Source organism: Phocoena sinus, chromosome 17, assembly GCF_008692025.1.
Source record: "Phocoena sinus isolate mPhoSin1 chromosome 17, mPhoSin1.pri, whole genome shotgun sequence".
Taxonomy (NCBI): Eukaryota; Metazoa; Chordata; class Mammalia; order Artiodactyla; family Phocoenidae; genus Phocoena; species Phocoena sinus.
Window position 1 is genome coordinate 68,673,061 of NC_045779.1, and position 27,281 is coordinate 68,700,341.

Consider the following 27,281-nt stretch of genomic DNA (forward strand, 5'->3'; position numbering starts at 1 on the left):
AGTCAAAGGACCTGCTTCATAACTGGTTACTGTGCCAGAGCCTAAAGTGGAACTAAGGTCTCCTGATATGGAATTTAGTGCTCCTTTCTTTACACTCTCACTCCTTCCAGCAAAAAGGACATTTATAGGTAGGTAGGTAGGTAGATGGAAGGAGGGTGGTGAGAAAGAGAGAGGGAGGGAGATGGGTGAGAGAAAGAAAAAGTATCTTAACATTTTTATATAGAAGAATGTTGAAAAAAGTGGGGATGAGCAGAAAAAGTATATTAGAAAAAGCCAGTATTGTTGTTTCAGAGATGATTTTTAAAATGAAGTTAAATGAAAACTGGTGGACTTCCCTGGTGGTCCAGTGGTTAAGAATCCGCCTGCCAATGCAGGGGACACGGGTTCAATCCCTGGTCCAGGAAGATCCCACATGCTGCGGAGCAACTAAGCCCGTGTGCCACAACTACTGAGCCTGTGTTCTAGAGCCTGTGAGTCGTAACTAGTGAGCCCGCGAGCCACAACTAATGAAGCCCACGCGCCTAGAGCCTGTGCTCCACAACAAGAAAAGCCACCGCAATGAGAAGCCCGCGCATCACAATGAATAGCCCCTGCTCGCCGCAACTAGAGAAAGCCTGTGCGCAGCTATGAAGACACAGTGCAGCCAAAAAATAACTAAGTAAAATAAATTTTAAAATGAAAACTGAATATTGGGTAATTTGCTGTTTGCTATGTATATACCAAAAGGCCCGCGCAAGTGTTAAATCCGGCATTTTTGCTAAGGACCAGCAGGCATTTAAACACATTTTGAAAAGGTCTCCAGGCATCTCCTCCTAGTGCTCTTTGAAAGACTCCTGATTTCCGTAACAATGAGGACCAGCAGAACAATCCTACCTTGAGTTCATCAAACCGGAGTGTAAAATGAAGAATTTCTGCAAACTGTTTAGCAAGAGCCTGCTCTCGCTCTAGATGCTGGGTAGGAGAATACGGGGTACTTGTCAAGGCTCCCAGAAGACCTCTTAATGCTGCTTCTAAAGAAAAAAAGATTAAAATGTTGTTTGTACCTGATATTTGTTTATTAAAACGTGAGCGATTTTTAAATGTTTTGACTTCAATTCCCATAAAAGTAAGGTCTCTTTAAAAGCCAGATTCTAAACGTAACACTCAAACTGAATACTGTTTACTAGAATAGGAACCCTGAAGTGACTAACTCAATTTCTGTAAACACAAATTCAAAATCATGTGGAATGTGAATGAGATACCAGGATCAAAGGACAAATTTTATATTATTTTCACATTCTACTGTGTTGATTTTTATGAAATGGTAACTGTTACTACAGCTGAGTAACTTCTTCAGGGGCACTGTGGCCACAGAGACAAATCGGTACATGGGTGTGAATGAATTACCAACTTCACATACTTTGAATATACTGTTTATTTATAAACACAAACTGCTTTCTTTCAGTTACTAAAGGAAACCAAATATTTGGTTTAATAATTAGCTGTCTTCAGTGTTTTAGAACTTGGTATCTCAGGACCATAATATAAATATTCTAATTTATTATATAAATAAAACCGTTCCTTTGAAACAACTGCTACTTTTGGAATGCCAGACGTAGCAGTTTATTTTATATTCCATTTAAAAATGGAAATACTGATTGCACTTCAAAAAAAAAAAAAATCACAGAAATCAAACTATTTCAGTTACAGAATCAGAAAACAATGGTAGATCCTATTCAGAGAAAACAAGAGCTTACAGAGTTAGACGGTCATCTGATGTTTATGAATAAGTGTTAGATTAATAAATATTTATTAGTGATAACAAATTTATGTCAGATCATCAACCTTTCACTTAAAAAATACCAACTCTACCGTTTATGAAGACCCAATTATGAACCAACGTTCATACTTACGCATTTAACCTAGTCTGTCATTTAACTTTCACCATCAACTGTGACATCGGCATTACAGATGGATAAACTGAGTTTCAGGTTAGACCCCCAAGGGTATAGCTCATAAATGCCAGGTGTTTCTGATTTCACAGCCCTATTTTTTCCACCATAATAAACTGTTTCTCACAAAAAGCGACATTCTAACTAGCCTTCTGCAACCTTATAAAAGATTAATTTACTGATCAGTACCAACAGTAAGTACTTCCTTATGTGTCTATTATATGGCAGGTACTGAGCTAGACACTATTTGTAATCCACACAGTAACTCCAAATGTCAGCTACTATCCTTTTCTTTATGTAAGTCAGAAAATGTACTGATGGTCTAACATGTGCCAGGCACTGGGGGAAGATGGAGATGGACATGCCCGAGGCCCACACAGCGCCTAATGATACAGAGAAGAGAGACAACTTACTATAGCTGGGATGTGTGTTAAGAAGGAGAAGGGCACGGCACCGTGGAAAGGTATAAAAACGGGACCTTACCTAGTTCAAGACTCAGGAAAAGTCCTCCCTGAATACATGACATCTGGGCTGAGACTGGACTGTGCACTAAGAATGAGCAGGGGTTTGCCAATAGGGCAGGGAGCCAGATCCTGAACTGAGAAGAGCGTGACACAGTAGAGAAACGCACAACAACCAGTACAGGGGAATGGAGAGGCAAGAAGGAGAGGAACCTAAGACTAAAACAACACGAGGACCATCTGTGTGCCATATTAATAAGCACCCTGGCCATGTCATCATAATGTCCCTGGAGAAACTATTTAAGCAGGGTAGTGACATCATCAGATTAGCATTTAATAACTCCACTTCATCTGCAGTGTGGAGAACACACTGTGGAAGTATGGATGGCTTCTAGAGGTGCAAGAGTGGATGTGAGGATCAATTAAAAGGAAAAAACTTTTGGCTCTTTTGAAAAATGGCTTACTTCTCCCACTACTCATCTCATGTGTCAGCATTAATATAAGTGGAAAACAAAGTTTGAGAGATGTGAGAACAGGAAAAACCATTTTAAAAACAAAACCAAAAAACACCAATACTGTTACAAGCTGTTAAAGAAAAAAGAAACTCTCATTTCCTGGATTTGATCCGGCCTCAGGGCGAAGTCCAGCATCTACAGTGCTCACCGCTCTGGGGAATGGGAGACACTCCTCAGCCCCACACTGAGTGGTGAGTCAGGTCATGGCTGACCTGAGATGGCCAATAACCGGGGAGAACTTCTGTCCGTGAACGGCTAAGTCCTCAGTGGCACATCTGCCATGAAAGAGAAACTCAAAATGATAAGGCTGCTTACTTGCCTTTGAAGCAGCTAGATCAGCCTGGGGCCCTCTGCTGATACAAGACAGTCCTACTAGACTACAGTGCCCTGCGACAAGAGGGGAATCAGAGACAGAGGATCTCAGAAGGTGGCTCCGGTCTCTGGCTGAGTTAGAAAGAAAGGGAGGTCAAAGAACAGATGATGTAGGGATTGGTCTCTCTGATGAAGCTCCTGAAACAAAATGATGTGGTTATGACTCTTACAAAAGGTAGACGGCAAGGAGGAAATTAGTAGACTACTTAAGCCCTAAATTCTGGAAAGCATTAGCTGGTAAACCAGTGCAGAAGCCAAAGCTATGTAAGAAGGCTGCAAGGAAGAGACTGAATGGAGAAATAATGACAGATCAGTCCACAAAGTAGATCCAGAAGGGGAAACAACGGATGACTAGGAAGAGAAGGCTCCTTTACAGACAAGAGCCATATATTTGCACCTACTGCCAACCATCCACTATCAAAGAGCAGTCTTTGAATCCCCAGAAGAGAACCCAAAGGATATGGAGTGCGGGGGATCTGAAACAGCCAAGAGGTAATACCACCATTGTGGGCACTTCAGAACTTTTTGAACAAATTTTGATAAATTTAGCCCAGTGAAAAGGAGTCAACACGTTGGATAGACTCACTCACTATGACCCCTGGAGGTGGCCCCAATAAGCCCCTGGAACAGGAAGACTGAGGAGACACAAAGCAGTTTATGTACTGTCTGGCCTCAAAACCTTCACTCAGCTGCCTCAACTGGGAAGGCCTCAGATTGAAACAAGCAAGTACAGGATGTTTCCCGTGCCAGCAAGGTTAAACCATGTTGGCAAAGCTCAGTGTCTTCCAAATTAGTCAAGTGGTCCCTTCCCTGTCCCTCTATAAATATGCAAACCAGCAAGGGATCAGGGTCCCTCTTCTGGAGTACACCCCATGGTTTATCTGTAGTGCTTGAACCAAGCAACCTTCTTGGAATTCTGAAGGACCATGTGCATCTTCACAGTTGTGCGGTATTCTGTGTGCTGTTTGTGGTGTTTATCCTCATCTCTGGCTCAACAGTGAGGTAGGAAGAAAAGAGACGAGACGACAGAGGTTAAGTGGACTTAAAGCAGAGGGTTCAACTGACTGGAGGTCCAGATAGGATACTGAAGCTCAGAGAATTTAAATGATGTAGCCAAGGCCACACAGCTAATAACCGCAAACAGAGGAATTCAAACACAGGCCATTATGCCTTGAAAGCCTAAAATCCATTATTATTGCTTCTCCTGAATATCCGACACATATTTGATATATCAGATGTACGTACTCATTTATCTATCACTTGCTCACTCATTCAACATTGAGTTCCTATCACATGCAAGCAAAGACATGTACCCTTGTCAGCAAGGAAACTGGAAACATTATAAACCAGGTTATTGGCCGAGAGATGAGGAGTAAACCACCAGATCTTAAATTTGTACTTTGTTCATACCTTTACAGAAGCCCTAGACTACACAATGAAGGTTCAAGGCTCCCACATGACAGAATAAAAAACTGATAGCTTTCTGCTATTACCTGTGTTACTATATCCTCTGCTGAAACAGAACCCAGCACCTGTGCCGAAACACACAACACTAGCCTGATGTAATTCCAGTAGTTAAAATATGAGAAAATACGTAAGCCTGATGGGTTTGGTCTATTTTACAATTATTATTATTTTTTTTTTACTGGCAAATGCTAAGAAACCAAGATGAACTTGAGTAGGACCTGAGCGGCATCTAAAGCCATTTAACTTCGAAAGTGTCTAGGAATGAGCAGCACAGCAAAACCCTAAATAAGTTGTGAAGATAACTAAAATGGAAAGACCTAGGCTCTCTGAGGTTACAAAGCTACAGACTACGTAGATACTTGACTGAAAGAACTGACTGTCATGCTCGAGGAAAAGAATTTATAATTCTTATTTCTAGTAAGAAAAGGACAATTTAGGGCTTCGCTGGTGGCGCAGTGGTTGAGAGTCCGCCTGCCGATGCAGGGGACACGGGTTCGCGCCCCAGTCCGGGAAGATCCCACATGCCGCGGAGCGGCTGGGCCCGTGAGCCATGGCCGCTGAGCCTGCACGTCCGGAGCCTGTGCTCCGCAACGGGAGAGGTCACAATAGTGAGAGGCCCGCAAAAAAAAAAAAAAGGACAATTTACACAAACACTTCTATCTCAACTATTATTTGTCTTTGCATTTAACAGTGTATACTGCATCCAAGGAAAAAGAGCAATTCTCTTACTTTTTAAAAAATATGCGCTTTTTAAAAAAAAAAACAGAACTTCATAGGACTTCCCTGCTGGCACAGTGGTTAAGAATCCGCCTGCCAATGCAGGGGACACAGGTTCGAGCCCTGGTCCGGGAAGATCCCATATGCCGCAGAGCAATTAAGCCCGTGTGCCACAACTACTGAGCCCTTGCTCTAGAGCCCATGAGCCACAACTACCGAGCCTGCACGCGGCAACTACTGAAGCCCGCATGCCTAGATCTCGTGCTCCGCAGCAAGAGAAACCACCGCAATGAGAAGCCCACGCACCAAAACGAAGAGTAGCTGTGGCTCACCACAACTAGAGAAAGCCTGCACAGCAACGAAAACCCAACGCAGCCAAAAATAAATAAATAAATATTTTAAAAAATAAAAAGCTCAAATTAAAAAAAAATAATAATAGAACTTCAACTTTGAAGCAGAGGTTGTAAACACAAATGGCCAAGTAGCTAATATAAAGACATAAAGAGAGCAAGATATAAAAAACCAGGATGCAGGGGCTTCCCTCGTGGCGCAGTGGTTATGAATCTGCCTGCCAATGCAGGGGACACAGGTTCGAGCTGTGGTCTGGGAAGATCCCACATGCCGCGGAGCAACTCGGCCCGTGAGCCACAGCTACTGAGCCTGTGCGTCTGGAGTCTGTGCTCCGCAACGAGACGCCGCGACAGTGAGAGGCCCACGCACCGCGATGAAGAGTGGCCCCTGCTCTCCGCAACTAGAGAAAGCCTTCACACAGAAACGAAGACCCAACACAGCCAAAAATAAATAAATAGTTTCTTTAAAAAAAAAAAAAAAAAACCAGGATGCAGTAGAGACCCACTGCAAACTAGAAAGTACACGCCCTAACTACTGGACACAGAGTCAGTTTGCCACTTAGCTTCGCCAATTGAGAGGCAGATCCATTGCTCAACTGCTGGCTAAGCTATTGATTTTTCCAAAGCAACCGAAGACTTAAAACACACACAACACATATAATTACCAATTTTAAAACCTGGCAATTAATCAGGAATGTTTAAAAACCATGTGGGCCAAACAAACCGTGTCTCAGGTCTAAATTTAGCTTACGAGCCCGCCAGTTGACTTCTATCTTACAGTACTGGTTTCCTTATCAAATTGTATGTACTCATTTAGAATATATAACACATTTTTATGGTTCAAAAAGCAAAACTATATAAAAACACGTATCAAAAACTTAAACTGAAATGTTTCAAATTTCTGACACATCTATACCACTCCTCCCCTATGCTCCCAACTTCACAAAGTTTACATCTTTCAAATTACACAAGCAGCTAGAGAGCTAAATCTTACCTGTTCTACCTCCTCCTTCTCCAAGAAAAAGAACTCCAATTTTGCTTATTCACTGTATTAAAGGCACAATTCTGATCTCTGAATAATTGTTCCCATGTGAGGGCAGAAGCAGATGGTCATGAATTCTTGTTACTTAATGACTCCCTCGATAACTTCGCATATAACATTAGCTTCCTATTTCTCATCTCGTACAGCTTTAGGTACATGAACTGATCATAATCAGCCATGATCTTAAGAACACAACAATCTAAATAACCCAGGAGACCTTGGATTAGTTCCCACATATGGGAAAGGATGTGCTATGGAGCTGGAGAGAAATTCTACCAAGCTGTTTCCCATAGTAGGACCCTTTAAGCTGCAAAAAATCAGAAATTTCCTTATGGAAGTCAAAATTTGTTGAGGAAAATGGTCTAAATAAATTGAACACCTGGTTGAACAGGATGATAGGAAGATTATGCTATAATCTCATAGTCTACCAAGCTGCTTTACTTATGAAACATATAAATTTAGCAGTATGAACATAAAATACTGTAAATAACTTCCAGTATCAGTAACTGTCTTTCTCACTAGGCAAGTCATAATGACAAAACTTTCAACTTACCTAACCTCTGAGAAAACTCATAAAATTTCTTTAATTTGCCTACTAGTGGAACAACTGCACCCCATGCCTTCTCTTGCAACTTCTCATCTGCTGGATGCTGGATGGCCTTCAAAATCCAAAGAATAAAAATAGTTAGATTTTTTAAAAATCACAACAGTATTATTTTTACATTAAAATATAGGTTTTGGCAAACACAGGAAACCCTGGTATAGTCCATGAAATTCAGAATAATGGACCCAGAAATGCTGAGAGTGGCCTTCTCAACTCCATGGATACTTTAAACCTATTATAATACATTCTTCGTTATTCTTGCAATGGATATGGAGAGATGGAATAAAAAATGACACAATGTATGTTTGTTAGGTATATTACGCCTTGATACTTTTTAGAGCCACAAAAAGAAACCAAAATGTTTCCAATATCACGGACAAGCTTTCTTAGAAATTCTGTTTTAAGGATTATTTTCGTAGAATAAAAGGAAACCAAAAAAGGCAGACGATAATGAAATAAGACCCAATCTGGGAAAAGGCTAATAAACTTTCAATAATTCAAATTCCAGGGTCCAAACTAGTTTTTAAAAAGTTACCAAACACTTTAAAACCTAAATCAGCCTGAAAAATGTGATTCAGAAATTGTCACTTATCCCCTCCCTGTAACTAAAACTCTATTCTGGAATCTAAGTTTTTTTTTAGGTTTTCCTGAGTGAGGTGAAAAACTAGTTTCAAATGTGAAAGGGGAGAAAATAAAACATAATCTAGAGACTCTAAAATAAACATGAATATGCTCTTTCTCTGCCCAGTCTTCCAAGCCATCAGGCAATCATTTGTAAATATAGAGGGTTATTCCCAAAGAAATATATTTTCTTGCTTTCGTCTTCCTTTTGCTTACAGATGCCTTTCTTCACCGTTTTTCCACACCTTGGTTTGCTTTCTCTAACATCTTCAAATGAGCTAAACACACCATCTGAAAGGTGAAACGCATAACCAACACCTGTTTGTAACATATCAGCAATCTAAATGGCACACTTAGATTTTCCCAAGACACTAGTACTCTGACTCCATCCATACAAAACCAAAAAATAAGACAGCAAAATAAAACGGAAGCCAGACAGATTTAGAAGATGCTTCAAATAAATTAGCTACAAACTAAATAAATGGGCTATACATTGTTTAAGCAACTTGCTTTATAAGCTTGCCATTGTATTCAAATTTTCTTGATTTTTTTATATAAACAAATAGGAGTCTGAAATGAATCCCACTTATATGACTATCTAGAAATATTGTAATGTTAAAGAAAACCAGACATTACAACATGTAACAATCCTTATTTCACATTGTATTAATGTGACTATTTCAAAGGGACTGTGCTATTATCTTGATGTATATGAAAAAATCCTTTTAGCCTCAAGTCCAGTCTCAATGGTTTCATATCAAGTAGTAAAAATTTGTTTATTACTTGGGAAATAAGCAAATAGATAGAATTTTAAAATTTATTTTCTTCTCCTCAGAAGTCTATCCAACCTTTCTTGCAAGGATCTAAAAATGATTTTATAAATATCGGCTCATTCTCATAATATTAAAGTGCTCCAGCAAGTGTCACCCATTTCCATAACTGAATAGAGTTAACTATTTCCTTGGCCCTGCCTTGCCTGGATTTAGAACTGAAGACACTGTCTGCTCTTTTATGAAAACATTTTATGGTTCTCCTTATAATTCTGATTCTTTCTCCTCTCAGATCAGTTTTACTGCTGTTAGATAACATTTCTGGTACAGCACCCATCATAGCCCAACATGAAAAAGAGAACTTAAGTAAAATGTCAATGGTGAGGTTGTCATGGAGCAAATATTATAACTTTCATTTTCAAAAATGTTAAAACTATTATGGATACATCAAAACATTAGGGAAAGTTCTTATTTCCCTCTCTAGTGGTTTATTCTGGAGAGTAAGCTTTGTTTATTTAATAGATTATATCTTAAATCACATTTTATTCAATTTTAGAGTCATGTTTAATAAAGTACTATTTAAACAAATACATATATAATCCACATCATTAGCATAGTAATAACAGTAAACTCTCAGTCTAGGTTCTATGTGTCAGCTTCTATGTGTCTTTGCTGATGGATTATCTAACTTTATCCTCAAAACGACTCTATGAATTGCTTCTACATTTTTTCTACGATGAATAAGGTGGCCATAAAGGTTTTTACATCTCCCTCCCTCTTGAATGACAGCCTTTTGGAGAATATTTTCTAAAATTAAGTATCTGATAGAAGAGTATAAATAATTTTACAGATCTAATTTTATACCTTGCCAAACCGACCTCAAAAAGATACCATTCTACAATACCACTTGCATTAAGACTACCTGTTTCTTCATAAACCAACCAATATTAAACTTTTAATACTTTATTACTGTATGCAGTAAAACTTCTTGACAGTGATGGGCATTTATTGTAAACCTGAACATTTTTCTATTGTGTGTTTTCTCATAGGTAGAATGGTTGTTCTACTAAGTCAATTAAGTCTTCACATTGACCTATGGCAGTTTTGGCAGTTATATCTGTTCTTTATGTATTTGGTATATACTCAGCTTTTATATGTTTAGGGAACTTGAAATTCACAGAAATGGTTACATGCCTTCATTTACTGAAATCTTAAGGTTTTACTCAAGCTAATAATATTAGCAAGATTAATCTAAAGCTCTTGCATTTATTTCTTCAACAGTTACTAACTGCTTACTAAGCACTATACTAGGTGCTGATAACACAAGAATAAGTAAGAAACCAAGTTTACCCTCCTCAAGCTAGCAGTACAGCAGTGGAGATACAGACATCATATATCAGTTGTTTTAAAATAAGTGATGGCTACCATAAAAAAACATGTGCAAGGTGCTATGGCAAAAGAGTACAGGGAAGTAGAAGATTATTGGGATTTGAAGGAAGGAAAAGAAAAAAAGAAGGGCATACTCCAGACAAAAACAAAGGCAAGTAACTGTACCTAGGTAAGACATTCAGGAAACAAGCAGTCCAGTGCAGGAGAGGTAAAACATGGAATTCACATTATCCATAACTTCCCTGCTAATGAAAGGACCAACTGCTAATCTAAACTAGACTCCATGGAACCCTTTAACTCCTCCTTCTCCTTTACATTAAACATCCAGTCAATCACCCAAACCTGTGGTCCCTCAGTCCAAAACACTTAGTGACTCAGTGTCTTCAGGTGTGTGCACTTATTTCTTCCTTTACTAGTACTCCAAATGTCATCAGAGGAATCAGGTTCGATATGGTCTGTAAACCCAAGAGATCAATCCTTGAAAACCTCTGCACTATTAGTTACAGAGAAGAATAACAGAAACAGAAGGGCAGGAAAAAATGAAGCAACAAAGTGTGAGCTATGCCTTCAAGAAATGTAATGAGAAAAAGAGAGATATGGTCCAGAGGCCAGGGAGTTTCTTTGGGTAGTATAGGACACTTGTGTATATGTGTACATGTGCCGGGAAGGAGTCAATAAAAGAAAAAAGAAAGAAAATGTAATTAAGAGAAGGAAATTAAAAGAGTAAAGTTCCAGAGGAGGGTGGAGAACAAAGGTAGAGAAGTTAGTCTTGGTAAGAAGTAGGGACAGCTTCTTCTGAAAAAAACAAAAAACAAAAACAAAAAAAACAGAAGAAATAGAAAAAAAGATGGATGGAAACCTGGATAAGTTCAGAGGTTTGGGAGAAGAAAGCTGAGGGAGACCACACCAAACATTTGCTCTGTGGTATCAAGTCATCAGACAGAGTTGAGGGGGTCCAGATCACAAGGATGGCTTCAGCTTTCTCCTAGGAAGCTTAGGAGGAGCAGAAAAACAGACTAGCAGGACAAAAAGAAGCCACAGAAAGTCTCATGTTCTCCCCTCCAAAAACAATATAAATAGCCACCATGGATACTGTAAATTTCAGGTGTGAGAATAAACCAAAAAAATAAACTTTTCTTTAATATATATAAATTACATATTTATAGAACCTTGTTTTCCTTTTACCCTTGTATCACTGCAACCACTTTTGAAATAATGCAAGTGATCTTCCTTTAAACCGAATATGTAATATGCAAACAGACAATAAAGTACAGAAAATAATAGACATTAAAAAGAGGGACATAGTAATTTTTAGTTTATTGGAAAATGTATAAACATGCTTTACCTCTCGTATTTCATGGCCAGCTCCTCTATATGACTGCAAGTCCTCCAAGATGCCTTCTGCATCTTTTAGTACTACATTCACCTGATTATAAATTTCCTTCTCAGACTCTGTAGGCTGGGCATCTAAATAGCAGGAAAGCACAAGAAAATTTAGAGTCACATGATTTTTTTTTTTAGTACATGTATAATAACTCTAAGCATTGATTAATCTGATTTTCTAAAGATGATTAACATTTTGTCCAGTGCTAACTTTGCACTTCTTAGAAAAGACTGACAATTTTTCCATAGTTCTACATTTGAATAACTATCCTCAAGTTTGTAAATATCGCAAAGAAGCAAGGGAACACCAAACATTACTATTTATTTTAAGTTACAAATCATGACGTGGTATACTAAACAAACAAGGATTATAATTCAAAAATTTTAATTGTGAGTGTCAATAATCACTGTTTCTACTATATGCATCACTAACAGTAATGACTGTAAATGTATGAGTAATGATCTATTTTAATGCAACAGAAATGAAAGCCCTATTAATACATCTTGCTCATCTACGGTTTAAGACATAAACTATTTTCCTATAAAGTTCATTTTAATGACTGAGTTTTGATATAAAAAAATTAGAAACTAAAAAAAAAAGTTTTTAGATGCTCCCTTTTTCTAAAGACCTTTGTATTCTGTACCAATGAACTTCTCTGCTGATGAACAAAAGGTCCAGATTCCTGTGCAGAGGAGTTCGAACTATGAAACTGCTCCAGAATCACTAGGCTACTAAAAACTAGATACTTTAAGATACAATAGTATCACTGAAATTTTGAAATACTAAAGCAAAAACTGAGTTCCTATACACTTGGGACTGAGAGGAAAAATGGAGAATTATACTTACAAAAAACATAATCAGGAACACAAACATATAGGCATTTCTACTACCTGTGGTGTTAGCCACAAAACTTAGGTTAATAGATGAATAATTCTGGATTTCTCTCTGTTAGACTCGAGGTGACAAAAATCCCGTTTTCAATACCTTGGTCACTTGTTTCTCTAAGGATAAATCTTTTTTATTCAATACATTTGATTCTTTTTTGGGTGGGGAGGGGAGAATTGGCCGCTTTGTGACGAAAATGAGTTTTTCATAAATCTTTCCAATTAGACTATATCCAATACTGCAGATAAGGCATAAAGCACTTAAAATAATAAACATTATGATTACCATAATGTTTTAGAGAGCAACTTTGATGTCAGAATTCCTCTATGCTAAAATTTTCTCTTACTCTGGAGGTAGGGGAGGCAGACCAAATTTATAACATGAATTAAGAACATTTCTGATAAATCTCTTGTTCACCAATCACATAAAACTAGTACCTAGAATTCTCTGCACATATTCCACCTCCCCATAAGTACACAACGATCTATTTATTCCTTTCCTTAGAAAAATTTTACAAACTTTGTTCACACGTGAAACTAGGAGTCCAGATGCCTAAAACCTGTAACTTTATTTTGCGCTTGGGGCAAGTCATAATTCAATTCCACTTATTAAACCTGCCAACTAGTCAAAAAAATACCATTTATATTTTTTAAATCAACAAGTACAGTATCAATTTCAACATACTTAAGACATTACTACAGCAACAATAAGTAACATTCACATGCAAAGCCAACTCAAGAATTTGTGTTTTCATATCTGTTCCCTTATTTTTCAAATTTACTTTCAGAAATGTTTTTTTTTTCATGAAAATGTTATAACAAAATAATTACACAAGGAGTCAACTGAAAAATTAAAAAGACCCTGTCTGTGTCCAAAGCTATAAAGGTATTACTAGGAGCAAATACTGATATTATAGCTAAATGATTTTTTAAAAATCAGAATTTGTCATTTGGCAGTAGTATTTTTTCACATTTAGCCAGACCATGTTCTCCAAAGTCACAGTTAGACACACACTAAAAAAAAAAAAAAAAGGTACACCTCATAACTTTTATACTTACACCAGATGCAGTAGAGAAAAATAGTTTCACATGCAAAAACAGCAGTTTTATACTTTTCATATGGAATTGTGAAACTACGGACATAACATCAATAGTAGACACATATCATAGTTTGAATTCATGAAGTGGGAATTCATGACAAAGGACAATATTTTAACTATTATATAGTAAAAGATAATTGTGAAGTTTGAAAATACTAAACTATGTATTTTGGATGTGGTGACTAGCTGTTAACAGAAAAATATGACACTGAGAATTACATACAAAAGAAACATTATCAGATAGATTTAAATAGACCTTGGAAGTGGTTAATAATTATTAAAGATTTAATAAATACCAAGAAATTTAAAAATAAAGGAGAAGATTCCAGTTTCCCCTAAGGGTGGAAAAAGTACCCAGCACCACACTGATTAAACATTTTTTAGACTGTCACAGGAAAGTCACATTTATAATTTTGAAAGCTGCTGAAGACTGCTGTAGAGATGAAGACAAACAGAAAATAGCAGACAGGTAAAGCACTACTTTACTGATAGCAAGTCATGCAAAAGGGTGAAATACTAGGGAGGGGAAAGGACTCCATAAAATAAAACACTTTTTTCCAAAAATGGTATCATATAATACAACCAAGACTTGTCACTTTGATTTTTCATAGCAAAAAATGAAAACTTTTATTACTTGAGGAAAAACACATCACTTAGCCAGCTAACGGACGGCCATTCAATTGATTGCAAAATGTATCTACTATACTACTGAGAGTAACCACAGTGATTACTCATCAAGCTCAGTTTTAAAAGCTGTTCAAGGGAAATTACAGCATATTTCAGTTGCTCGTACTATTTGAAGGTAAAATTAATTTTTTTAATAAATTCACACCAGTTTCCTACAGAAGAGTCACTGAAAATAATTGGTAAAATTGAAGCTGTTATGATACAAAAGGAGGCAAAGGATCAGCTATGAAAGGAAAACAATTAAAAGACACGTAGAAATTGTAATTGTGATAAGGGGTCTGTCTGCTTTAATCTTGCATTCATTCATTAAATATTTACAGTATATCAATCACCACAAGTCTCATCGAGGCAGGGACCTCAATGTAGGGTACATACCACTGTATAGTATATAAACTCAGTACCTAGTAGATTTTCCATAATAAATATTTATTGAATGAATGAGAAGGTACAGAGATATAAATATGCCTCCAGCATGTGCTAAAGAAGGCTATTATGCATTTTTAACTCTAAATAAATATAATCCTACATCATTTTAGAAAAATAAATATAAGAAAATGCCACCAGAAATTTCCAAGTATGGGGAAAAAGCAATTGAAAATACACAAAAATAAAATGGAAAAACAAAGTTAGACTAAAAGGGTGGGTATTATCAATATTTTTTGTAAATGGGGGGTAAGGGGAACAGGCAACACAAAAGACACAAGAATTAGAAGAAATGTATGACTAAGTGGAAAGGCACTATAACAAAGAATCAGAGGAAGTAAGATTCATTTCTCACTTACAAATGACCACCTATATTTACTCTCCTATTTTGGCCTACCTGGAGATAACTAAATCAAGGTTAACTAATGAATACTGAACTTCTATGATTACAAAGGACTATGCTAAGGTTGGGAGGGGACATAAATATAAAAGTCCCTCTTCTCCCAAGAAACAATCTAGTGAACTAGTAGATATAGTAGTTACTCAGGCTAAAGATCTGTCATTAGAATGACCTATAAATTAACAATGTCACTATAAAGTAAGAAATTTCAAGAACTAGAAGAGGTTGTACAGGCCCCAATTCAGTGCTTTTAATATGTTGTCATTAGCATAACTGCTGCCAAACTGTTATGGGGCAATTCTGGACTTACATATTAATATTAATTAAACCACTATTCTTAAAATCACATAGGTATAATCTGTTTTCAGAAAAAGACCCTCTTTCTAGGACATCGAGTAGATAATGATATGTTTCACTGAACACAGAATGTCATTTCACGCCTTAAGGCTTTTTTACATGTTGTTCCTTCTTTCTACAATATACTGCACTAAATCAGCCTGAAACATTCTAATTCACCCTTCACAACCCAACTCAAATATCACCATCAGAAAGTCTTCCATGCCCGATCTACTCACAGCTAGATAAAGTTAATCCCCTTCCTGAACTACACGTTGAATGATGTAAATTATGTAAATAATTAGTTTGCATTTCTATCTATTCTAATGATTTGTATTTCTCTCTATTCTACTGAATTGAGAACTCCCCAAAGGCAAGGGTTGTATCTTAGTTATCTTTGCATCCCCAGTACCTACTGGCTGGCATACAGGAGGCAGGCTGAACTGAAGTGAAAAACAGTGTGTGTGTGTGCAAGCACGGAAATTAAGGGATACTGATTAAAGACCGTCTTCATGGGCTTCCCTGGTGGCGCAGTGGTTGAGAGTCCGCCTGCCGATGCAGGGGACACAGGTTCGTGCCCCAGTCCGGGAAGATCCCACATGCCGCGGAGCGGCTAGGCCCATGAGCCATGACCACTGAGCCTGTGCATCCGGAGCCTGTGCTCCGCAACGGGAGAGGCCACAACAGTGTGAGGCCCACATACGGCAAAAAAAAAAAAAAAAAAAAAAAGACCGTCTTCATTTGGTAAACTACAGGATTCCATTAAATCATACTTTAAAATTACCAGAATAGTTAATTTTTATACAGCTTGATGCAAAACGCCAGTACATCTGTCTGTATGGAACCATGGACATGCACTGAGCTAGATTTAACCAATCAGAATGATGGAAATAGTAAAGCTAAATTATTCTGGTAACCTAAATATTACTGTTCATCTAGAAATAATGTAGTACTAATACTCTATTTAATAAAAGAATATGACTTTATCCTTAGTAATCATAAGGAACTGGCAAATCAACTGTGTTGGCAATTTTGAATCCGGTATAAAACAGGTTAAAGAAAGGAAGTTTCAAGGGGTCACTATAGTAGCCTAATGATAAAATACACTTTTACAAGTGCATATTTCCAAAAAGATGACAAATATTCAAATGGATGACAGATAAAATTGATTAAGAGAACTCTGATGTTAGATTCAAAAGAAAACATTTAAAAATGTAACTAAGAATTAACAAGGGACAAACTCTGGCCTAGTCTGCAGTTTGTTTTCACTAAATTTCATTTACAGTATACCAGTAAGTGTCAAACCAAAAGTTCTACATTGGCTGATATAAGCAACAAATATTTAATTTACATCTGCCTTTAAGACGTTAACACTTTATATGTAGTTCTTCATTGTTGGTTATTATTGTTCTTGTTAGCAATTTTTATCTTTTCCTGCTACTAAATTAGCTATTTAAATTTTAAGGATAATGATCTAAACTCCCAAAGATTAGAAAACCAAGACCCAATAATATTTTTTAAACTACAGTAAATTCATGCTTTTCACTTGACCACAACATAATGCTAGGTTTATAAAAAGATCAAGTGCCAAGTCTTGAACAAGATCTTGACTATATCAAAGCCAAGATTCTGCAAACGTAAGGAACTTGAGACAAAGAGTAAAAAGGAGACAGAATAGCAGGAAAATATACAACAGCAAGTTTGAAACAGATGCAAATAAACTAAAATACAGCTCTAATGTAAGTTGCCTCATCTGAAAGAATAATCTTCAAGTCAGCAATCTGCTCAACATCTCCAAGCTGATTAAAATTCATGCTAAACATGCATTTAAAACAGCACTGTTAAATTGTTGAGAAGGGTCAAGAAAACTACTATTCAGTAACATTGTCCCCTAAAAACCAAACAATATGGTCCTGATATTGACATTACTACTCTTTGCTGGCCTGTACACAGTACCCAAACTGTAACGGAACATTAATAGGAATGTAATAAAAGTAGGAAAATATCAGAGACCAAAAATTATCCCATCAAATGGAGATAAGCTATAAATTAATGTGCTCATATGAACTGTCCTGGTTTAAAGAAAAAATATATAAATTATTCATAATAGAATGAATTGTATAATATCACATAAACTAAACTGAAGCTGATGGAAAAATGTAATGTCTCTCTGTGGATTTAAGAGATTTATTTGTTTTAAAAATCAGAAAAGGTCTTAAATTTTAAGTATTTAAAAATCTGTTCAAATGTTTTCATCTCAGATGAAAATGCGGGGCGGGGGGAGCGGGTCACATGATTTATAACCTAAAAGCTCTCTCTTCACCCTTTCCTAACAATTTTCTAATGATGAGTTAAAATAGCAAGATTCACACTAAAACACCAATTTAATATCATGGTTCCCAATTTGACAACCAGACAAGCTAAAGCAACACTGACAGCCAAAAAAGCAAAAGCTTTTCAACATGCACAGGGGTCAATGACACTTACCTGCCACTCTTAGACCATATTATAATAGGTCATGCAACATAAAACAAACAGAAGGCAAATTACTTAAAGGTCTGTGAACCCATTATTTTTCTTTTTAGAGTTAGAAAAAAAATGAATTCCTGAAATAAATACATATAATGAATTTAACTTTTCAAATTAATTATCTGCAAAGATGAAATAATTAAGGTTCACACTTACCTTTTAATATTATGCCCAAATTACTGAGCTCTGAATGGCCTTCATGAACAGATTTTGTATTCAAAGTATTTCAATAGGTACACAGAGTAACTGAAACCAAGTCAATTTTTCTCAACTGCAATAAAATTTTCCCCAAATATTGCTTCTAGTTAACAAAGCTTGAAGTAGCATTTGTCCTTTCCACCAAAATTTTTCATAAAAATGTTTTCAGAGAATCTCAAATATTTTCATTAGAGATCTCAAATTATAAAATAATGTCCAACTAAGAGATATGAGTCTCTTACAAAAGTTCAAAAACATTTTATCACAATTTAATCTATAAAATATGACTTCCAGTTCTAGAAGGCACCAGAAATTTTACTCAAACAATTCATAGCTCAGTCATGCAAAGCAAAAGTTAAAAAGATGGCAAAGTGGAAACATTCATTTAGTGCAAGACAAACGCAGTCTACTGCAGGCAAAGAAAAATAGATATAAAATCATCTTCTCACTTTCAAAATCAAGGAAAAAATTTGGCCCCTGCTCAAGGTCTGTGCATGTCAAAACTTTAAGAAGATTCCCCATGTTAAGGTACCTGTCAAGACAAGAATGAGAAAAGAGAAAATATCCCTTTATAAAAAAGAACATCTGAAATTTACTTAAAAAACCAAAAAAAACAAAAAACAGTAACAGGGAAAATGTTCATTAGGCCATGAATTCGTCCTTCAGGTTACCCAGACTGTGCTCTGGCAGACAGCAAACCGGGTTCTCAAGGTGCTGATATGTAGGACCTAGAGGTGAAATGTAGTTTTCCTGTACACAATGGCACAACTGTTGCTCTAATTCTTCTTAAAATTCTCCCAAGTTTCATTAATGGCCTTATAATGAAAAATTCTTTAAGTATTCCAATAGTGCTAGTATTCTGAAAAAGAAATTTCTGATCAAGAATTATTCACATGTAATCTTGTTTAATATTGCACTGAAACAACAATTTATTTCAAAGCCAAATATTAAGAGTTTTGGCCACAGCTCACCTTTGCATTTCACCTTAAAATAGCAGAATATTAAACTACTTCCTGTATGCCGTTAAATAAAGCATGTATTTCTAAGCAAATTTGGATTCTCAATAATTTGTGGAGGCTACTTAAAGTACTGGTTCTGGATATGCAGCACAACTCTGATTTGTCATAAAAATTATCGTAAGATTATAAGCAAACAGATTGCTGGGCATAGTCACTAAGGCATACTATTAGAATGTTCATCATAAGGCTACTTGCTTCATGGACTAATGAAAGGACAGCACTGGCTACAGACTCAACATGATTGCAGCAAATGAAAAACTAAATTATACATATGATGATGATGCTTGCCTACGATTAAGAAAAAAGTCATGCAAACTTTGTTTGATCCCCATACTTTATTAACAGATAGTCTGGCTGGCCTTCACTGTGGTGTGAGTATAATTAATCTTTCACCTTTACCATTATGCACCAGCCGTGAAGGGCTAAGAGACTTACTTTCAAAGTCCAAGAAAAAATGTGCTGCATTGTGGTCTATGTCCCTGGTTAGCACCTTAATGAGATTACCCATGCCAGCAAACCTAAAAATAAAAATGGCAACATCATTTAGTTCCAGTAAAAAAGTTTTTAAGCAGAGGCCTGGGATTCGGCAAAGGCTGGCTTGCTCATAATTACCAACAGGTGCAGGTTTTATATGCTTCTGGCGTTGAAAATTTGGAACAACAAAAGCACATTTGGCTCTGAGTTTATAGCTCTTGTCCCTCTTTTTCCACATATCAAAAAAGTTACATAAGGCAAAACTGGCAAAAAGATTAGATTTTTACATATAACTTGTAATATTTACATTTGATTAATATCTATGCTAGTGTTACTCCTTTAAAATGCTTGAGGCATATATTCTCAACTGAAATTAACATCAAAAATAGATTTCTCAACTAAGTAAATATTGAGACCATTATTCTTAAATAATAGGGATATTGTCCTTCTTGCAGAATCAAATCCTATTGGGAATACATGGAAAACAGTACTCAAACCACACTTAAAGACTGAAGGGAGATATCAATTAATGACCCATTTTTTAAATTTTACCACACATAAACCAGTATTTCTTACATTTTCTATACTCCTAAGAATAATCAAACTTTTTGTTATTTAACCCACAAATTGATTATTCAACAATAGCAACTATATACAAAGTATATAACTTAGAAGTTAACACAGCAAACAAACACAAAGGGAGCCAGCAAGTATTACGACTTCATAAATTTGCAGAGGAAAAATAACGCGATGGTATAAATCTTGCTCAAGAATTTGCCATGACTCAGTGAGGATGAAGGTGGAAGGAGGGGGTCAGGAACATCCAGGAAACCAGATTCAAACCTTGTAGTTGCAGTAACTATAGGAAAGGCAGACTATGGTGTCACAGGCATCCCATACCCTCCCCTCCCCCAATCTCCATACTTTTTCTCCAAATATGGAATTACTGGTAAATGTAAATGAAACAAAATACAAAAGTAACAATATTTTTATCAATGAAAAAGAACACCTTATTGCTCACCCCTATTACAAGAAATCTGAAAAGAGCACTCTGGCCAGCTGTGCTGTGCCCCCTTCCTCCACCTACTCTCTGGACAATGGCATATGTTCCTCACTTTAAGCTTCGCAAAGAGGAGATAACAGTATATGTATAACAGTTATTTGCTTTAGAGATCAAAATCTGATGGACCGATACATACTTCTTAGAAATGTTAAAAGCAATCTAATTTATTCACAAATATGGTTAATACGAAGGATCCCCTCTTTTAAAATGATGCCCCCTAAGGGAGAGGTAGGGATCTATGTTATTTTTGATATTAAAATCCCTATCACACAGAATTCACAGGAAAGATTCTGTCCAATGTATGACACAGATGGACTACGTGAGATTAAAACTAAAAGGGAAATATTTCACCTTAATTATCTTTTACACTGTAAAGTTTAATAATACCAAACTTTTATATATAAGGAAAATATAACCATTTTTCCAAAATCATCACATCCAAATAATTACCTTAAATTGTTACTAAATCTATTCAATAAATTGTTTTAGGAACATTTGGAAAAAAATATTTCACAGCTTCAATTTTCAAAAGCTTTCAAATATATACGGAGTATCTGTTTCCAAACATATATAAATTCTCTCACTAACAAGAACCAAGAGCAATATACAAAGAATTACCTAGTGGTATCAAAACTTCAACCACAGATGGAAAATCAGTATGAGAGAGGACTGTAATTGTCTTTAAGAGGAAAAGGCAGCACACCATTTGGTGTTAGAAGAGTTTAGACTATGGAATCAAACCAAAATTCCAACTCTAGCTAAATAGCTGTTTGTCCTTGAGGATGGTAGTCAACCTCTCTGGGACTCATTTTCTTCCTCAGTAAAGCACACATTTCATTGTAACCATCTTAAATAAAGGGTTATTATGAGAGTTCAATGAGATTAAACACTGACTTATTATTAGCACAGTGTATGGCACACAGAAAGCATTCAATAAAAATGCTGCCTGTTGTTATAACCCCAAAATCACAAAATAACTTTAAAAAAATAATAATGGCTCTACTTCTTTTAACACAAACCACAGTCTTCAATCTGTCAATGAATTTCAATGTTATAAATCAGAGTAAATCACAAAACCTAGTTTTAGCTCACTTTTGTCAAGAATATTGCTAAAATGCTGTCCTAAAATTAGTCCTATGAGACCCTCATCAGGTACAGGAGAGAGGGAGAAGGGACAGATTTAAGTTTCCTTACCTTTGTACTTGTACGCACACAGTTGATCCTCAGGGAAAATACTGAAACTATCGAAGTTTGTCTGCTCCATTTTTCTACATCTACTTCTGCAAATTCCTTCCATTATTTAGTCCTTCTTTCGAGGCACCCCAGCCTAATGTGACCCTAACACCCCTCACCCTGCATCATACTTGGTCCTGACATATTCACTCTTCACAAGTACTCAAAGATTCGGAATTTTTTAATCTCTTCATCCCAAACAGTGACTCTTAGCTAGAAAATGGCCCGGTTTATCTAGTACAGGTTTCTCAGCCTCAGCTCTATTAACATGTGGGGTTGGGTAATTCTTTTGTTGAGAGGGGTCCGTCTCACACTGTCAAGATCTTCAGCAGCATCCTGGGCCTCTACACACTAGATGCCGTAGTACCCACCACACAAGTTGTGACAACCAGAAATGATTCTGGATGGTGGCAAATGTCTCCTAGGGGGCAAACCCTACAGCACGCAGGAAAGATGCTGTGCAGGCAACCCACATCATGTGTGTCTCCGAACAAAAACTCATGGAATTTTTCGAAGGTCTGAAAACAGTTCATTATAATATTATCAGTTGTCATATCTTTTTATAGGAAAAAACAAAAAAATTAAAACCATATCCCTGCTGTCTTGCATAGTTTAACTCTTCAGTCAAAAACAAAACCAAACCAAAAAACCTCTCCATCCCCTCAGTGTGACTGATTTCAATGAATATGACATAATGGCTACTTGGCAGTTCTGCAAGGTACCAGACTGCCTGGGTTCAAACCCCCCAGCTCTGTCACTTTCAAGCTCTGGGACTTTAGTCAAGTGTCCTAACTTCTCCATTCCTCAGTTTTCTCATCTATAAAATGTGTATAATAATAATATCCACTGCAGAGGGTTCATAAAATTATTAAACGGGTTAATACAAGCAAAACATTTAGTATCATGCCTGGCAAAGTGTTTGCTGCTCTCGCTCTGGCTGTTTTTAGAGTGACCTGACTGACCCACAGGATCTGTCCCCAGTAGCAGAACCTGTGGATGTGAGGCTTTGGAGCGTGTGGCAGCTGTATTTCCTGCCCTAGAGGAAGCCAGTCTGTCACAAAAGAATGAAGCCAACATGCAGTGGAGAGCCACAGAAAGCGTTCACAAGTCCTTAATTTCTGATTCTATTTGTTCCCAAGTTTCAGCTGCCATTTACCTCAGCTGAGTTTAGATTTTCCTCTGGTTTTAACATATCCTGGTTTCTTTCAATTTCCCTTTTACCTTTTTAGTTGAGTTGGGCTTCTGTCATTTGCATCTAAAAGAGTTCTGACTAATATGATTTCTAAATTACAGATGAATAAATAAATCTGATCCAAAGGATATAAAAGATTTTTCAGAGTATATAAAACTTGGTCCAAAATACTGATATACTTTAGAGGCACTATTTCAGGGTAAATAATAAAAATTACAACTTAGGATAATAAACTGTCATCCAATCTGAATTTAGGAGGAAAAAACTAAAGAATTTTCTTTCGATGTACTTTTTATTGTAATCCTTGGATTTAAACTAAATATTATAAATATTTACTAAATAACCTAAGAAGAAATTTGATACACAGAAGTCAGATATAGTGTACTTTGAGTGTCTGCAATATTTTCCACGTATTTTTGTGACTACGAGCTCTCATGTTATGTGTTTGTTTCAAAGTTGGAGGCTTATCTGGAAAGGAACACGCTCTTCCTGGCCGGTAGTCTGTGGAATGTATTTCTGAGCTCACGAAAAGCATTTAATAAATACATTAGACCATTTTCCCATAAAACATTTGAAAAGAAGTTTCCTTAACTAGAATAATAGAAGCCACTAGAAACACAACTACATGGTACCGTTAATATGTCACTTCATCTCTCTTTCTAGAAAATTCCTAAGAGATGCTGTTACTTCATCTACTCTTTTGGGCTCAGGGGTGTTTTATAATACTGTCTCCTATGCCTGGAATGCCACTTCCAAGGGCTCTCCCACGGCTGGCTTCTGTTCACCCTTCAGGCCTCACTTCAAACGCCCCTCTTCAGAGAGGTTTTGTCTGCCAACCTCACCAACAGTAGTTGTGCCTAACGCAATCTAAGTGACTATGTTTGTTTAGTGTCAGTTTTCTTCACAGCCTATTTATAAATTTAATAAATACTTCTTGGTGGGGGAAGAAGGAAGAAAACCTCATAAACATACTGACAAGATTCACTATAAACCATGGTTTCTTAAACTCGGCACTATTAACATGCGAACCATATAATTCCTTGTCGCGGGGCTGTCCCGTACATTGTGGGATGCTTAGCAGCATCCCAGGCCGCTACCCCTTAGACCTAAACCTGGTATCACCCCACACCCAGCTGTGACCACCAACAATGTCTCGAGATATCGCCAGATACTCCCTGGGGGCCAAAACTGCCTCCAGTTAAGAACCACTGCTTTCAACGTGTGACCACAGACATGAAGCACACTCTCAGGTTAGCCTAGCAACCCTACTCCTACCTGCAGTCACTCTTCTTCCCCCTCCACCAGCTGACCATTCCCCAAGGCTTTTTAAAAAAATCTCCTCAAACATCCTCACATGAAGAAATGACCTCCCTACATCTTTTACCCGCAAAAAAACAAGAAAAGGAAACACCTACTATCCTTTCTACCCCCCTTTCTTCATCAGTAACCACTCACTTTACCTCTGCACCTGTTCCTGACAGACAACCTTTCCTCAGGGCACCCGTTCTCCTATTCTCTATATGAAAAGCAAAGCTTCACGTCCCTTCTCCGACCACATCGTCCTGCCCGTCCTCTTTATAGCAACCTGTCAAATGAGCTGTCTGTAGTTATGTCTTCCTACTTTTCCTCTTCTCATTGTCTCAACTCATTCCAATCTGGCTTTTACACCCACCACTACGATGAAGCTGGTCCCTGTCAAGCTCACGGAAACCTTCATCTGGCGAAATCCAAAGGGCAATTCTCACACCTCAACTCACTGGACCTCTTAATAGCCTTTGACCCAATTTATCATTTGCTCCTTCCCGACACACTTTCTTCATTTGACATTCAGGACACCACATTCTCCTGAGCTTCCTTCCTGCTTTACGGCTATTCTTTTTCTGGATCCTTTCCTTTGGCATACATGCAGTTATCTCTCCCACCTTAATGCAAAACAAAAACCTATCTTCATTCTATTTCCCTCCCCAGCTCCCACCCTATTTATTCCCTGATTCTCTGTGCAGCAAATTCCTTAAGAAGAGTTGCCTACACTCATTGTCTTTTATTTCTCTCCTTCTACCCTCTGTTAAGCCCACTCCAACCTGGCTTTTTGCCCAATCCTATACCACCAAAATTGGTCTGGCAAGGTCATCAAATAACATCCATTGCTAATTCCGATGGTCAATTCTCAAGTCCATACCTTATTTCACCTGTCAGGAGCATATGACACTCTCTCCTCAATATACTTTTATCATTAGCTTAAAGGATACCCTCCCTCACTTCCTTCACTGCTATACCAGTCTGGTTTGTACCACTATTACCTCTTGCTCAGATTACTTCCAAAGCCTCCTAACTGCTTCTACCTTTGCCTCCTACTACAATCTCTTATTATAAGAGGCAAAGCAATCTTTTAAAAACACAAATGGACCACATCCTTCCTGTGCTCAAAAACATGCAATGGCTTACTCCTACATTCAGAATAAAATCCAAACTCCTCACCAGGTCGTACAAAACCCTACATGATCTGTCCCCAACTCACTATGGCCTCATCTCCCATCACTCTCCACAACAGCCTGTTGCAGTTTCTCTAACACAGCAAGATTTCTCTCTCCTTGGAGCCTCTGTACCTGCCTTTCCCTGGCCTGGGATGCTTTGTCCACAGACCTTTAAATGACAAGCTACTGCGCTTCATGTGGTCGTTGCTTTAATTAGACCACCTCAGAGAGCACCTCCTTCACCAATCTATCCATAATACCTCTTCCTCTCTCTCCTCTCTATCCCCTTCCCAAATTGATGGTTAGCACCATCTAACACACATTCATTCCTTTGATTATCTGTTTAGTCTGTCTTCTACTGCAAGGTGAACTTTTAAGGAGACAGGAGCTTTGTTTTGTACGCTACTCTATCCCCAGCACCCAGAGTAATGCCTACAACGTTGTAGGTAGTAACAAATATGTGCTGAATAATTCCATGATCAAAAATACACATAGAAAACAAAAACTTGTCTGTAAAATTACAGGAGTATTTCAAGGAGAGACGAAAGACCAAAATACTGACAACTGAAAACTATAAGTTGAAAAAAGAAAAAAAAATGGTCTGAGAATTTAGGAAGAGCTCACTGCCTTCTCAGTCAAATAAATGAAGACAGTCCTTCCCTCCCCCCACCCTCCCATAAAAACCATTAATTTTATGTACAAAAATTTAAAATTTTTGAAATGTTAAATTTTAGGGAAATAAACTGACAGACACTATGAATATCAAGAAAATTACAGTTTGCCAAGATAACTTAGGAAGAACATAGTATCCTCCCACAGCCATAAATATGGCTCCAAAATATAAATAAGAATCGAGACGAGCCTGTATCAGAATTCTGATCTTTGTAAAACCGAACAGCACTCATAACATTAAAATTTAAACCCACATTTTAAAGCTTATTCTATTTAATCTCCTTTAGACCATACATCCTCCAAAAAAGTCCTATTTGGGAATTCTTCACACCTTCTGATAAAAAATTAAAAGCAGAGTGTCAGTTCTGTCCCCTCAAAATTTTACAAGGAGGACAAACTCCAAAATCAAGCCAATATCCATTACCATCTTCAACTCAGATAAATGCATAAAGAATGCAGAGAAATGTGGTGTTAAGAAAATAAGGAGATACTGAAAACATACTTTGTTCTAATAAAACCACCAAACAATAGATTTCATAAGAATGCCTTAATACAATCCCATTTCTTCCAATTTACGGGGACTAAAAATGTGTGAATGTGGGCTTCCCTGGTGGCGCAGTGGTTGAGAGTCCACCTGCCGATGCAGGGGACACGGGTTCGTGCCCCGGTCCAGGAAGATCCCACGTGTCGCGGAGCAGCTGGGCCCGTGAGCCATGGCCGCTGAGCCTGCGCGTCTGGAGCCTGTGCTCCGCCAACGGGAGAGGCCACAGCAGTGAGAGGCCCGCGTACCGCAAAAAAAAAAAAAAAAAGTGTGAATGTGAAAAAACTTGTCAAAATGATCACTAGACCCTACCATTTTTAGTGTTAAAAACAAATAATTTCTTATATTTACCCAAACTCTGAATCCTAGGCAAAAAGGTCTTCTAGAAAACATACTACCAGACAATGTTCCTTAACTATATGCTGTCGTATAT

At 37.3% G+C, this 27,281-nt stretch overlaps 1 protein-coding gene across 11 annotated transcripts in view; it reads right to left on the reverse strand.

Moving 5' to 3' along the window:
* Nucleotides 1–27,281, reverse strand: part of CYRIB (CYFIP related Rac1 interactor B) — a 156,128-nt gene that overhangs the window by 12,502 nt on the left and 116,345 nt on the right. For 3 of the 11 annotated variants that reach the window (XM_032609973.1, XM_032609972.1, XM_032609974.1), the window contains 4 exons: nucleotides 18,630–18,712; nucleotides 11,585–11,706; nucleotides 7,409–7,514; nucleotides 874–1,010 (listed from right to left, as the gene is read on the reverse strand). In XM_032609973.1, coding sequence (XP_032465864.1) covers nucleotides 874–1,010; nucleotides 7,409–7,514; nucleotides 11,585–11,706; nucleotides 18,630–18,702 — 438 coding nt within the window. In that variant the 5' untranslated portion in view covers nucleotides 18,703–18,712. Of the gene's footprint in view, nucleotides 1–873; nucleotides 1,011–7,408; nucleotides 7,515–11,584; nucleotides 11,707–17,940; nucleotides 18,574–18,629; nucleotides 19,578–19,634; nucleotides 19,718–27,281 lie in introns of those variants that run through there. The other 8 variants (XM_032609979.1, XM_032609978.1, XM_032609980.1 and 5 more) reach the window with 5 other exon arrangements.